Raw genomic sequence first — 14705 nt, 5'->3', positions numbered from 1 at the left:
AATAATCTACATTATATTATTATTATTATTATTAATCCAAAAAGAAATAATACGGCAAGATCTGAACTGGACATTTTATATTCCTCTGTCATGTCAAATCATTATTGTAGCCAAAATTTTAAGTAACTTACTACTAATACATTTAATACATTCTCAATATACATTAATCTAAAAGAAAGCATTTATTAAATAGAAATGATTGTTCTTATTAGTTATTAGTGTGGGTCATTAAATTAAAAATAGGGAGGCAAGACCATAGAATATGCGATAATGATTTGACAATTGTAGAATGTTTGTTTGGTGAGAACAGGCTGATTGAGGAGAACCCACATGGCAAATCAAGAAAATTTTAACGTTTCTTAAACATTAATTTTTATCTCTCTTTAAATGTTGTTATTAGAGATGTTCCAGAAGCGGGGCAAGAGCAGAGATGGCTTCCTAATTCTCATTGTTGTGAAATTTTTCATGGAGCCTATAGGAAATTTTTAGCCTATTAAATTCTTTTTCTCCCACATCCTTCCCTATTCTCTGCCTAAATGGAGAGTCTCCACCCCATTCTCTGTAAAAAATTAAACAAATCTATTTGTGAATCGTCTAAAATTTTATTAAAGGAGCACTGTGATTTAGTATCCAATTTCACCTCAAATTTTAGAGACTTAACTAAAGGGTGTTTAGAATACTGAATTGAGTTAGAAAGTCATGAGTTAATATGTTTGTAAGATGGAGTTCATCAATAAATAAGTAAAATAGAGAAGGAAAATATTAAAGTATTGTTTGGGCTATACCTATCATTGTGAAGCACAGTTGTCTAATAAAAAATTATCATATGATAGTTTGTTTTTATATGTAAAAAAAATGGGGAGGATGGAGTTAGGTGCAGCCCTCAAATTTTATCACAAAAATGAGTACAGGATTGTTTGGCTTAAAGAAAAAGAGAGAACATTGAAGGAGACGCAAGAAGTTCAATAAAAAAGAGTAAAGAGTGAAGATTGATGGGGAAGTTCATAATAGTCCAAAATCACTGGGAAGGTGGGAACTGGAAACGGTGCGGTGGCCTTTCTACAGAATGGTGGTCTTAGCTTAGTCACGTGGTGTTTCGGTATATTATTGAATGGTTCGGTTCCACTTTGGTTGGCTTCCCCAAAATTTCTTCTTTTTTTCCTCTCCTCACCAAACAACTTCAATTCCTTGTTGAATCACTGATTACCTCAATACCCAACAGAACCTAGATCTTCTCTCTTCTTCTTGTCTCTCTGTCTCCTTTTCCTTCTCCTCCAGCTGCTGAAGAACTGGAGGATCATTCTATCCAACTCCATGCTCCTGCTTTTTTGATGGGTCATTGAGGATATTACGTTTCAGCTTCCTTATTCTGTTTATGTTCATGGAATTGAGGAAGGAGAAGCTTGTTAGGTATTTTTTCTTCTTCCTTTGTTTCTAAGAATGTAGTTGTATTTAATTTGAAAGCTTTGTAATTGGTGGGTTGAATCTCTTAATCGATTGGATACTACGGAAATCTTCAATTTGTTTGGGATATGCATTGCTTTGTTTTTAAGGAAATGTGGTGAGGTCTTAAGTTTTTGTTAGATGGAAACGGGAGAAGAAAAGAACTCAGCAAGATTGTCTGTCCTGTAACACCAGTTTCCTATTTACTTGCTTAGTTCAGTTGAGTAAGAGTTGTAAACGTTGGCTACTTCAACTTGTTTTTGTTGGCAAGTTGACACACATAATCACCAAAGGCTCTAGTTTGTTTTATTCTTGTTCCTTACCGTTTTTATTTGTTTATTTTTGTGGTGTAGCTCTAAAACTGTGATAATCACTATGTTCCTATGCAATTTTTTTTAAAAGGGAAATAAAACTTTTGATTCAACTGATGAAAAGAGACTAATGTTCAAAGTTCGATAAAAACAAACAATAGACAATACAAATTGGGATGAGATCTATGTTCCTATGCTATTAGAATCTCCAGGTCTGTTCTTTATGTGTTTTAGGAGATTCCAACACCATATCACAACAGAAAATTAGATACTATGCGTTTGAAACGGAATGAATTGACCGATTTTATTCATGTCATTGCTTAACATAAATATGGGGAGGTCAGGGAAAAGAGTAATACTTGGCATTTTTGTTTCTTTGCGGCATGATTGCTCCATGCTTATGAAGTACCATAGTTAAATGAAACTTTATTTATATAACTAGTGTATTTGTAGACTAATGTATTAACTTTTATGGTTACAAATTTTATTCCTGAAATCAATAGGTTTTATTCTGATCACAAAAAACATAAGAAATCGGCCATTGGAAGCAGCAATGAAGCAATACAACTTGAGAAGTCATCATCAAGATACTATATTCCGTCGTCAACATTCTTAATACCTGATAATGGACTAGGGGGAAGCAAAAGTAAATTCGCCGAAACGTTTAAAACTGAGAAGTCTAAGGTGTTTGCAGAGGACCATGAACCATGGAGTAAAAGAATACTAGACCCTGGTAGTAAAATTGTTTTGAAATGGAACCGGGTGTTCATTTGCTCATGCTTATTGGCACTCTTTGTTGACCCACTATATCTTTTCTTGCCTGCTTTGAATGGGAAAGGGCAATCCCAATGTGTAAGGACAGACTGGAAATTGCGAATTGTTGTGACCTGTTTTCGGACTGTTGCAGATATTTTCTATCTTCTGCATATGATTATAAAGTTCAGAACAGCATATGTTGCTCCTAGCTCTCGTGTTTTTGGGAGAGGTGAGCTTGTGATGGATCCAAAGATGATAGCAAAGAGGTATATTAGATCTGATTTTTTTGTCGATCTAATTGCCACCCTGCCTCTCCCACAGGTCGACTTCTGTTCCTCATCCTTTGACTTTGAATTTAGTGTACTTTGTCTTTAGTCTTCATATGGTATTTTCTATTTCTTTCTTGAGAGAGATTTAGGGACAGAAAGAACTCTGTAAAACTCTATAGTACCCTTATTTTGAAGGCAAATAGTCTTCTAAATGAGATTAGCAAACTTACCTCATTATTTCAGCAGTTAGCTCTTCTTTAATGTTGTAAGTCGAGGAGTCCAATTATTTTCCACGGTACCAGTGTATTGATAAGTAAGATTAACTATGATTACTATTATCATCCATCTATCTGCTTGTGGTGAAAAGAGAATTATCATTTTCTTAGGCAAATTATGATGTGAGAATTATTCATCCATGCTAACCATGACCTACTTGTGTCCTGGTAGTAACCAAATGGTAGTACATCTTTCTCAACCTTCTTCTTAACAATGAAAGTTTCACTTGGTCTGATGTTAGCTCCAATCTGGTCTATTAAAGGCTAGATTGATTTTTATAAGGGTGGGTGAACTTGTTTAGAAAATCATTTTCTTGGCCAGAGAATTACATCAAATAATTAGCCTATCTGTAAAAGTTAATGCAAAAATTTTTGGGGTTGTCCCTTTAGATTTAGTAATATGTGATTGCAGCACCTTCTTCTAGGACTTATCTATCTCAGTGGTGGTTTGGGAGAGTCGATGGTATGTGGCTATTAGGTCTGTTTGAGAGAGATCTCTGGAGTGTTAGGTTCTAGACTTAACGTGTAATAGAAGTTGGTTGGTCTTATGAAAGATTTGAGAGAAGAAAAGCTTAGTAAAAATAAGTCCAACACAATTATCAATAGGGAAGGGATGAGTTGGTGACAAATGTCCAAATTGGAGTAAATGAAAGATGGAACTCCAAATGGGTACATCTATATCATGGGAAGTAGAAGAATAAGTAGTGTCATTGGTTACTGAGAACGAACAGTTATTATCTGACGATACTCATTTCCATGAATTAGTTTAACCTTTGTAATTTAATTATTAGGTTTTTGACCTACACGTGTAACTGCCTCTTCCATGCAGATTGTCATCTGGTTCATCATACCCGCAACAAGAAGCCGTCTAACCGATCATAAGAACAATGCTCTTGCGCTTATTGTTCTGCTTCAATATATACCGAGATTGTATTTGATTTTCCCACTAAGTTCAGAAATCATCAAGGCAAATGGAGTCGTTACAAAGACAGCTTGGGCAGGAGCTGCTTATAATCTTCTACTTTATATGTTGGCTAGCCATGTAACTCTTTCATCTCTCTCTCTCTCTCTTTCTCCTTCTCTGATGCAAGATATAAATACTTAAATATCTGTGCAGAGGATTTCAGTGTTTCATTTTTTTTTAAGAAATCATGGCATAATTTTGGTTTTCTTCCTATTCTTTTGAGGGAACTCCCAATCATTAATATTATCTTATTTTACTTTTTGGCAGGTTCTAGGTGCTACATGGTATTTGCTGTCAGTTGATAGATATACTTCATGCTGGAAATCATTTTGTAGGAAGAAGGAATATAATCCGCTAGAATGCAACCTAACTTTTTTTGATTGCGATACATTTAACCATAATGACCGCAATACATGGGCAAATAATACACTTGTTTTTGAAAAATGTGGCATGGATGGAGTTTTCAAGTATGGCATTTTTGGGAATGCAATGTCGAAGAATGTTGTCTCTTCAAGCTTTATTGCAAAGTACTTCTATTGTTTGTGGTGGGGCTTGCAAAACCTGAGGTATGATTTTCTTTTTCTTTATAATTAACTTCTTGGTGCAGTATCCTTAAATGTAACAGCTAGAACACCAATTTCCTCAAGAGGTAGAACCAATAAATGTTTTCTTTGTCTCCCAGGTTACAGTTTCCTCCTGGCTCGTTGATTTAGTAATCTAAGCTTGAAGTATAAATAATATTCTTTATAAATTATAATGCTACTTGGATCCCTGTGGTTAGAAAAGCATTATTTGGATAAATAATCTCGCCTTGTCATTTACCTCTCCAACTTGCTTGTAAAAGCTTTGGAGCTCTTCTCAAAGGCCGTCACAATAAAGTTTCTATACGTATGAATACAATTTTATTTCTGATCTCGAAGAGGAACTATGAATCACTGTTGGAATATGGAAAGTAGCATTTCCTCAAGATGCAAATGAGTTTATCTTCTGCTGAATGAATTTGACTTCATGATCATGAATTGATCTTGAGCATTTTATGCATTACATGAATTTTTCTTCTAATTGAAAGTTTTAGCTGTAAACTTTGCAACACATGAAAACCTATGGACTAGCTATTAAATTGTTTAGGTAACTGTATAGAACGCTCATCATAGGTTCTGTACTGATTACGTGGCTGGCAGACTAGTACAACCTGATGTATGATCTCATTCTTGTCTTGTTATAGATGATTCTTTAACCCCATTTGGTAACCATTTGTTTTTTCATTTTTAATTTTTGAAAATGAAGCTTACAAACACCCTTTCCACCTCTAAGTTGCTTGTTTTATTTCTACTTTCTACACATGTTTTTAAAAATATAGCTAAAATTTGAAAACTAAGGCCCCATTTGGTAACCATTTTGTTTTTTTGTTTTTGTTTTTGAAAATTAAATCTATGGACACTACTTCCACCTCCAAATTTCTTCTTTGTTACGTACTTTTCACCAATGGTGTAAAAAACCAAACCAAATTTTGAGAACTAAAAAAATAGCTTTCAAAAGGCTGTTTTTGTTTTTGAAATTTGGCTAAGAATTCAATTATTTTACTTAACAAAGATGTAAATTATTGTAAGAAATGTAGATGATATAGGCTTAATTTTTAAAAACAAAAACAAAACCTAATGGTTACCAAACGGGGTATAAAAAAAGTAGTTTTTGTTTTTAGAATTTGGATGAGTACTTAAGAAAGATGCAAACCATGGTAAGAAAATGAGATAATAGGGTTAATTTTCAAAAATCAAAAACAAAAAACGAAATGGTTGCCGGACGAACGTAATTGTTCTTTTTCTTTTCCTTGAAAATACTAGTAACTTCTTGTTTATTTTGTCAGTTCATATGGACAAAATCTGGAAACAACCACGTTCATTGGTGAGACATTGTTTGCTGTGCTCATTGCCATCTTAGGCCTGGTATTATTCGCCCATCTGATTGGGAATATGCAGGTAAGAGACTGAGGGATAAATTTTGATCTTTTTTCATTGAATTCATTTCATGCAAATTGAGATGCGCTTGTTGTATTTAAAACTTCTATATATATTTGCTTGCTGATGCTTGTTCCACTCATGTTGAATCTTTAAGTTGATTAAAGGGTAGGAAGAAAGTAGTATTTTCCTTGACAAGCCCTCCATAGGGCTAGAATCATTTGATTACTTGTCTCACTATATGGAAGAAATTGGTTTGGTTCTGGGATGATCTTTCTGTTCAATGTTCATAATAGGCACGTGATTCGGTTTCACAAGTTTTTCTAACTAAAAAAGTCAGTCTGGCTTCCTCAACTTATGCAAATATCTGCCGGATCCTGAGTAGTCTCTGTAGTGACTTCTGTTTGGATAAAATTTCGCAGTTCTTTTATGAAGGCATTTACATGCAAGTTCTTAGTATAGATGATCTGTATTGAGTTATTGTTTCATTTGATTAAATTCATTACCATTTGCTGTAGACTTATCTGCAATCCCTTACTGTGAGGCTTGAAGAATGGAGACTAAAGCGAAGAGACACTGAAGAGTGGATGAGACATCGTCAACTCCCCGAAGACTTGAAACGACGAGTTCGACGTTTTGTACAATATAAGTGGGTAGCAACTCGAGGTGTTGATGAAGAAACCATCTTGCAGAGCTTGCCTGCTGATCTTCGACGTGATATTCAGTGCCACTTATGTCTGGATCTCGTCCGACGAGTATGATTCTCTTGCATACTTATTCTTTATTTTTTATATGGAGCCAGACAATAATCTAGGCTATTCTTACACGAGTGTTGGCATCTTTGATTATGACAAAGGCCATTACTATTGTGTTGCTATTAAGTAGGCAGTAGATCACATAACAATGAGATTTCAGAAGCATGTCTGGTAATTGAGTTGCCACCCTTGACTCACTAAGCAGCTTGAGCACTCTTCCCCTCTGTTTTGCAGGTTCCTTTCTTTGCACAGATGGATGATCAGCTACTTGATGCAATATGTGAACGCCTGGTTTCCTCCTTGAGCACGGAAGGTACTTATATTGTACGGGAGGGTGACCCGGTAACAGAGATGTTGTTCATTATTCGAGGCAGATTGGAGAGTTCTACCACAAATGGAGGCCGTTCTGGTTTCTTCAACTCCATAACATTACGTCCTGGGGACTTTTGTGGAGAGGAACTACTTTCTTGGGCCTTGCACCCAAAATCCACCACCAACTTGCCCTCCTCAACCAGAACAGTCAAAGCGCTCAATGAAGTTGAAGCTTTTGCACTCTGTGCAGAAGATCTTAAATTTGTGGCCAACCAATTTAGACGTCTGCACAGTAAAAAATTGCAGCACACATTCCGCTTTTACTCTCATCATTGGAGAACATGGGCAGCTTGCTTTATTCAGGCTGCTTGGCGTCGCCATAAGAAAAGGATGATGGCAAAAGATCTCTTAGTGAAAGAATCATTTACTTTATCAGAACAAGTGGCTGATGAAACTAGCCAAGGAAAGGAACAATTTGCGGTTGTTTCAAATCCTTCTCAGACTAAAATGTATCTGGATGTAACCTTGCTGGCTTCGAGGTTTGCTGCAAACACAAGGAGAGGCGCTCAGAGAATGAAAGACGACTTGCCAAAGTTACAAAAGCCCGATGAACCCGACTTTTCCATTGAGCCAGATAGATAACAGTTTCCAGTAGTCTCAAACATGTCTCTGAGAAGGGTGAAATCCATTTCAGATGAGCATCCTTTTTTCTCTCATCTGTTATTTCAGACCTTACGGGGGCCTTCTGCCTATTTCCTCCCTGATGTATAGTTTTTATCAATTACTTGCTTTAATCCAATGCTTAGCTGGGACTGCAATGTCACGAACTGTGCAGTAATGTCGTAACCAGGAAGTTGGTCTTATGTCTTTATATTTCATCCTCATAGATAGTAACTGGGTTCGTTCGTTGGATGGTTAAACGAGCCACTGCGAACTAACTGCAAGTTATATTTCAGAGAATACACAGTGCCTCAGTCAGACTTTTGCACTCATCTTGATTTCTTACGTTGAAAACTATGCTGGTTTTAGCTGCTGCTGAGCTAGAAAGCTTTTGTTCATACTTAATAATTAGACATAAATTACATAGTCATATTTTTCCATTAGAATTTTCTCATTTAATCCTTAGTTTTGATGTCCAACGAAGTATATCGCCAAGAATGCACATATACATAGCATGACTGCCTTGGATTCCAGAGTCTGTAAAAGTAAGCCAGTTCAGTCACTCCTGTTGACTTCGAACTGTCATTTTCCAGTTTAGTTTGTCAATGTACGAACAGTAATGGAAGTACAAAAGTTGTTATGTCAAATCCAACCATTTCTTGCATTCTGATTGGAACGATGGGTGAAAGCAAAGAGAACCAGTGTTCTATTAATTGAGTATGATGCAATGAAATACAAATATAAAGGTTTTGCACCAGTTTTGTTCCATTACATTCTCGCTTTCAAGGATTATACCTGTCGATGTCATAGAACTCTATATTCTTGTACTTCTGGGAGATTATCTCAGCCTGTACTTTTCTGGCTGTGTCTGTAGCACAGCCAACAAGAATAAGAACAGAGGTTCCTGCAAATCCTCGAAATGCTGTCAAATGTGTTGTTTGCTCAATCACTGCAGGACCGGCAGCAAGGATTGCCAAGAAGGCAGAACCAAGTACTGAAATCCGACTTAGGACCTATAATTCATTGAACAAGACATTAATCAATCGTTGATCATTTTAGGTGCATAACATCTCCAGTTAGAATAACTTCATTTGGGCCAAATCGAAAAGATGACTGATTCAGCAGCAAGAACATGGAGATAATTACATGGAAATAATTGCATTAGGTAATGCAACATTACCGCTTTCAGAAATGAAGCTGTACTTTTGCCTGGACGGACGAGGGGAATAGAAGCACCCTGCCGCTTCAATTGTTCACTCACATCATCGGGATCCAACTGTAGGAATGTGTAGTAGTAGTTGAAGAAGGCTATCAAAAGGATGTTGGTTGGCAGATAGAACGAACCTAAGAAAATCCCATTTGTTAGTTTTGTATTACCAGGAAGTCCTATCTACCAACAATGAGAAACCTCGTACGAAGTAACTGAACAGCTACTGAACCTTTTTTTTCAAAAATTAGAACTTTTTTACAAACTAACCTGAATGTAGTGTTAAATCACCGATTGACTAAAAAAGCTTAAGCTAGTGGATGAAGGTAAATTTAGTTAAATATCATCTAACACTCTCCCTTATTTGTGGATTTGAAATATGAAGAACACCTAACAAATGGAAGTGAATATTAATTGGGGAGGAAACAACAATGCAAGAGCTTGAACATAAGACCTCTCTGGACCACCTACTCTGATATCATGTTAAATAACCAATTGACCTAAAAGCTTAAGCTAATGGATGAAGGTAGATCTAATTATATATCATTTAACTTGTAGCAAGTTCATTGGACAGTAAACCAAAACATCTTACCTCCTGGATTTAAAGCAAGTGCAGCCTTCTTCAGGACCGATAACCCCGTGAAGCGAGCTAGAGTACCCGGAAGGGCTAGTGTTGATGTTGAGAAAATGATTGGCATTACACCAGAACTATTTACCTGTGCATAATGAAATCAATCAAGTAAATATGAAAGTTGTACAAACTCCTTGTTGGTTAATAAAGGCCAGATTACAAATTTATAAACTTCGAGATCCGGAACATGAATAAACATCTGAAACCAAGATCTCCCAGTTACAACATCAAAGTTCTGCAGGACTTCAAAGTTCAAGCTTCTCTAAAGTTAAAGTTCACGACTGACTGCTATACTAATTCAATGACATGAGAATAAAGAAGCAGGAAAACAAACCTTGAAGGGCAGGTAAGCGGATTTCTGAAGTCCTCCACCTCTGCTTGTGTATCTTGAGGCATAGTTGAGGGGGATTTTCCTTTCTGCTTCCTGAAAACCTTGGTTCAGATAAATTATAATCATATATAACAACACATCTTCTGTAATGAGGAAAAAAAATATATATATTTATGTGCATTAATTACCTGAACATATACAATTCCAAGTACCAATAGAAAGAAGGAGATTATGATAGCAACTAATCCAACATAGTTACCATCCTGGAACGCCTGTGCAGCAGTCCTTCCAAAGGATGCGGGTAAATAGGAGATGATGCTGGTGAATATTAAAAGAGATGTCCCATTTCCTAGCTTTAGGTCTGTGATCCGTTCCCCAATGTACGTTGTTATGACTGAGCCAAGTGTTAATAAAGTAACAGAAGAAAGCACCCATTCTGTACTAAAATCATTAACATAGGGGCGAAGGTAGAGAACTTGGCCAATTGCCTGTGAGGAAAATGAGAACACAATTGAAGAATCTTAAAATAAAAGCTCACAAACTTTTGAAGTACAGTTAAATGTAAAATACAATATCCATTAACATCAAAACGTTTCATTCACAAAAGAACATTAGGAACTATGTGTTCAATGCCTAAGATCCTTCATATTTGGCAATTGTGCCAGATTTTTGCTTGCATCTACTGTTGTTTGAATGGGTGCACTACTGGGATATTGAAACCAGCTTCCAACAAATATAAAAGTAGAAAATAAATATTTTTTTTTAAAAAAAAAAAAAAAATCCTTCCAGCAGAAACGTCGTCTCTGAATGGACTTTGTTAGACTCGAGTATTGAAAGCTTCAAAATACTTCTGTCCATACTCTTCAAAATACTTCTGTCCATACTCTTCAAAAGTGCAGGTTCTTCAAACAGAATGTCCATTTAACTCAAGATTGAAAATATGTAATCCGGTAAAACTAAATGAATCAAGGTCAGCTTCTACAGTTTTCCCTTTCTGAAGTTATTTCACCCTATCATAAGCCATATTGAGTTATCAAGTTCCTTACTTGTACGATTGCAAATCCAACTGAGGCATATCGAGTATATTGCAGAATTTTCTTTCGCCCTGCTTCGCCTTCTCTTTTCTGAAGATCTTGTAATTTTGGATAAATTTGAGCAAGAAGCTGGAAGACAATTTGTGCATTGATGAAGGGAACAATGCCAAGGGAGCATATCCCCAGCCTACCAATGCCTCCTCCAGAAAATGAATCTAAAGTACTCAATAAGCTGTTCTGATCCAAGTTCCCAACAAAGGCCTCTCGGTTCACTCCACCGAGAGGGATATAGATTCCAAGCCTTGATAGTGCTAAATAGCCCAAGAGCTGTAGAAATTTTCCAGGCAATGGACCTTTGAAGAAATCCCCTATGTCAATGGAACTGTCCTCGATTGCAGCTGCAAAGTCAAATTAGTTTCAGTAATGCCACTCAGGAGCTATATCCAATACTTGTTATGACGTTAAAGGACAAGAAAAAACAAAACCTGCCAATCCACGAGCTGAGGGAGATTTATCTTTTTTTGTGCTTGAAGCACTATCAAATGTTTGACCAAAATAGCCAAGAAAATTTTCCCACGTATTACTTAATTCGGAAGAAAGATCTGGACGGATGCCCAAGGGATCAAAAACTGAGCTCTCAAAACTGAGAAAGAGAAACTATTATCATGTCAATTATAGACCAACCATCATTTATGGCAGTTCTAGAACAGAAAGACATTAACAAAGAATATATTGGTTTTCATCTCCCAAGTTGAATGGACCTTCAAACCAACATATAATAGGCACTGCTGAATCACAGGTAGAAAATAAAACAATTGAAAAATGCATTCATTGGCATTCCTTCATATTTCTTGTTAAAAACAGATAAATCACAAAATAAATGTTTGTCATTTGAGAAGTCAAGGTCCTGAATCATACGGAGTATTATATTGTTTAGTTTGTTTGAATCTGTCAGTATATGATGAGCATCAATTAGCTAAGTAGATATATTCATTTAGAAGCCTGAATGAAGATATAACAAACTTTATTGGCTGAGCCAGAATTAGAAAGACTAGTTAGCTATGTATGTTCTCGACTAAAGTATAAGACTGAAGCCTCAGGAAGAATGAGTAGTTGAACGCTTCTCTATCAAAAGCCAAAGTAATTGGCTCTAGATTTCAGTAAGAGAGCATGTGATCATTACAAATATCAGGTTTCCACGTTCAAATATAGGATTATTCCGCTCAATTCTGGAAGACCAACAGCCCAAAAGAAGTTTACCAAACAGATGGTCACAAGTTAGTGACTTAAGAACCAATTAGACACAAAAACACAAACCCAAACTGATCCTCCTTGGTAGAACGGATTTCATTTAGCATATGATTGTGGACTTTGTCCATGCCAACTACTATGAAATAAATCAACCAAGATACATTTTTCTAACACTTGGTAGCATATCGACCAAACTTCAACACAGTCTGCCAGAGAAGTTCTCATCTAAATTAGTCTTTCTATATCCCCAAGTACAGCAAAAGCAGACCCTTGCTCACGAATCATTGGCCAACAGTTCTCCCCAATTCTTCAGGGCGACCTCCTTCTCCAGTGACAGAAAAGCATGGAAATCTTAGAAGACACAAAAATATTTAACGGGCTGTGGTGAAGCAAAATGTACAGAAAAACAAAGAACCACCCACAAGACCTACACGAGGAAGAAGGACCCACATAGAGAAAAGCCCAAAAAGCAAACCTAAAAGACGAGTTAAAGGAACTGAAGGGCAATGAGCAGAAAAGGAACATAAATGGAGGAGTCTCACCTGTTGGAAATGAGGCCAAGGTTCAAGGATTTGCTGGCACTGGGCTTGCCTGGAACAGAGAAAGAAGCTCGGTTGAGTGAAATTCTAGGTCTTGGAAAGCGCTTAGAATTGGTAAGAAATTGAGTGGAGAGGTTGAAGGAAAGGGGCGAAGAAGAAGCTGCAGCAGCTTCTCTGACTGTTATCAACATTATTCACTCACGCCTCAGTTTCGGTTTCTGAAAGGCTAACGTTATGTGACGATCGGTGGATTAGGCGTTTCCGCGGATTGCCTCATCCCCCTATCCATATCTTTTTCCTTTTTCCCTTTTCCTAATTTCCCTAGTTGGATTTCTAGTCTTCTTTTGAGTTTGTTCGACTCCATGTCAAAATGGATTATATCTAAAGCTTGCTCTTCATTTCTTTTTTCCTAAAATTTTTTAATTAGTTAATTATCACCCAAGATAAGGAGAAAGGAGTGACCAAACTTCCAATCCTCCAATACTTTTTTCGCCCCACGGTATGCTACGCTATTTTAACTACCACAAAATGTGTGAGAAAGAAATGACCCCATTTTACTTGCCTCTTTAATTAAAAAAAAAAAAAAAAAACTTTAGAGAGATCGATAATAGTTCCATTCAACAACCTCACAACCTCAAACATTAAGACTCAATAATTGAGGTTCGAAATATTATTGTTAGTCAAATGCTCAAAACCCTAACAAATAGGCCTTGCTTTGAGGACCTTAATGTCGTGACATTGAGCAATGTACTTCAAGCCAGCAAGATGGACACGACCCATGTATTTCAAGACCTTCCACTCTAAGTCCTAGCTCAACCTTTTTACTGTCTTGGCTAATCATATAGTTAATTGAGTTCTTTTATTTATATATATGTGTATATAAATATATGATGCCTTGCAAAATTAGCATAAAGATCAATGTAAATTCACGAAAGTAGAAATGAGAGGAATTGCACAAAATAGCCGAAAGGAGATACTCAATTGAAAAAATGGTCATTTTTTTAATTCTTTGATTTATGGTCAAAAGGAGATATGTAAAGCCCCATATTCCTAATTAGTTTTCCAATTATGCCCCCAATTGGTTAATGAAAATCCACAAACATTTTTTTAAATCTTCAAATGAGATTTTGTTGGAATTTAATTTATAATTACTAGATATGATTACAAATTTAATTTAAAACTCAGTGCTGATTTTTTCTCTTCCCTGATGGTTTTTTTTTCTTTCTTTCATTTGCAATCTAACACAATGCTAATTTTTATAGAAAAATTCTACCTTTCTGTCGATACTTTGGATTGCAATCAACACAACAACACAGCAGAAAAAAGGAAAAAAGCTTCTTCTGTTCTGCTTCTGCTAGTACTGGTTTTTTCTTTTTCTTTTTTTTTTTTTTTTAATATAACGGTATTTAATTATGAAATTCTAATATCTAACCCTGGGTATTTGTTGAAATAAAAAAATAAAAAGAAAAAAGAAAAGCTCCTATGCGTTGAATCTGCAAGCTTACTAACATCTTGTCCAAGTACCAAAAGCTTCTTTATCTCAAAATCAGATCTAAACTAGTTGATGATTTACTTTTGCTGTCTCAGTTTTCCTTTAAATCATCTCTTAAGTTGACCATGATTCGGTTAGACTCTCTATACTTTCAATAGAGTTCATTTCTTCTTTTCCATTTACTTATTTAGCCTTTAAAAAAAAAAAAAAACAAGGTTATGAATTCGGATCGATTATTTGAAAAATCAATCATTCAAGGTTGGACATTGTTTCTTTTAAAGATAATTCAAAGAAAAATTAACTGGCAATTTTGACTCCGAGCCAAAAGTTTCCTACTTATAATATATGTATGTTTTGTTGCCTCTTTGATTCTTTTTGTTTTGTTTACCCTAACCCCTTCTTAGTAGAGTATATTTCCATGACTAAAAAAAATTAATAGTTAAATATAATGTATTTGTGTGACTTCTTTTTTTATATTTACATGACTCGAACAAATATTTTAGCGGTTGAAAAATTA

General features: G+C 35.8%; 2 protein-coding genes across 2 annotated transcripts; one reads left to right on the top strand and one right to left on the bottom strand.

Annotated features, from left to right (window-relative positions):
* Window positions 1-892: 892 nt before the first annotated feature.
* On the top strand, window positions 893-8086 carry LOC120071364 (cyclic nucleotide-gated ion channel 17). The gene is made up of 7 exons (XM_039023607.1): window positions 893-1410; window positions 2258-2831; window positions 3884-4096; window positions 4286-4584; window positions 5886-5997; window positions 6495-6731; window positions 6966-8086. The coding sequence occupies exons 1-7, from the start codon at window positions 1376-1378 to the stop codon at window positions 7683-7685; spliced, it is 2190 nt and encodes a 729-aa protein (XP_038879535.1). The 5' UTR covers window positions 893-1375; the 3' UTR covers window positions 7686-8086.
* Window positions 8087-8340: 254 nt separating this feature from the next.
* LOC120071365 (preprotein translocase subunit SCY1, chloroplastic) lies at window positions 8341-13054 on the bottom strand. Its single transcript, XM_039023608.1, has 8 exons — window positions 12700-13054; window positions 11392-11549; window positions 10919-11304; window positions 10061-10360; window positions 9876-9965; window positions 9503-9626; window positions 8884-9047; window positions 8341-8716 (listed from the first exon to the last, which is right to left on the bottom strand). Exons 1-8 carry the CDS (start codon window positions 12885-12887, stop codon window positions 8486-8488), a joined length of 1641 nt encoding a protein of 546 aa, XP_038879536.1. The 5' UTR covers window positions 12888-13054; the 3' UTR covers window positions 8341-8485.
* Window positions 13055-14705: the final 1651 nt, after the last annotated feature.

The sequence above is a fragment of the Benincasa hispida genome, chromosome 2 (assembly GCF_009727055.1).
Source record: "Benincasa hispida cultivar B227 chromosome 2, ASM972705v1, whole genome shotgun sequence".
In the NCBI taxonomy this organism is placed as follows: domain Eukaryota; kingdom Viridiplantae; phylum Streptophyta; class Magnoliopsida; order Cucurbitales; family Cucurbitaceae; genus Benincasa; species Benincasa hispida.
This window is presented reverse-complemented; position numbering and strand designations above follow the sequence as displayed.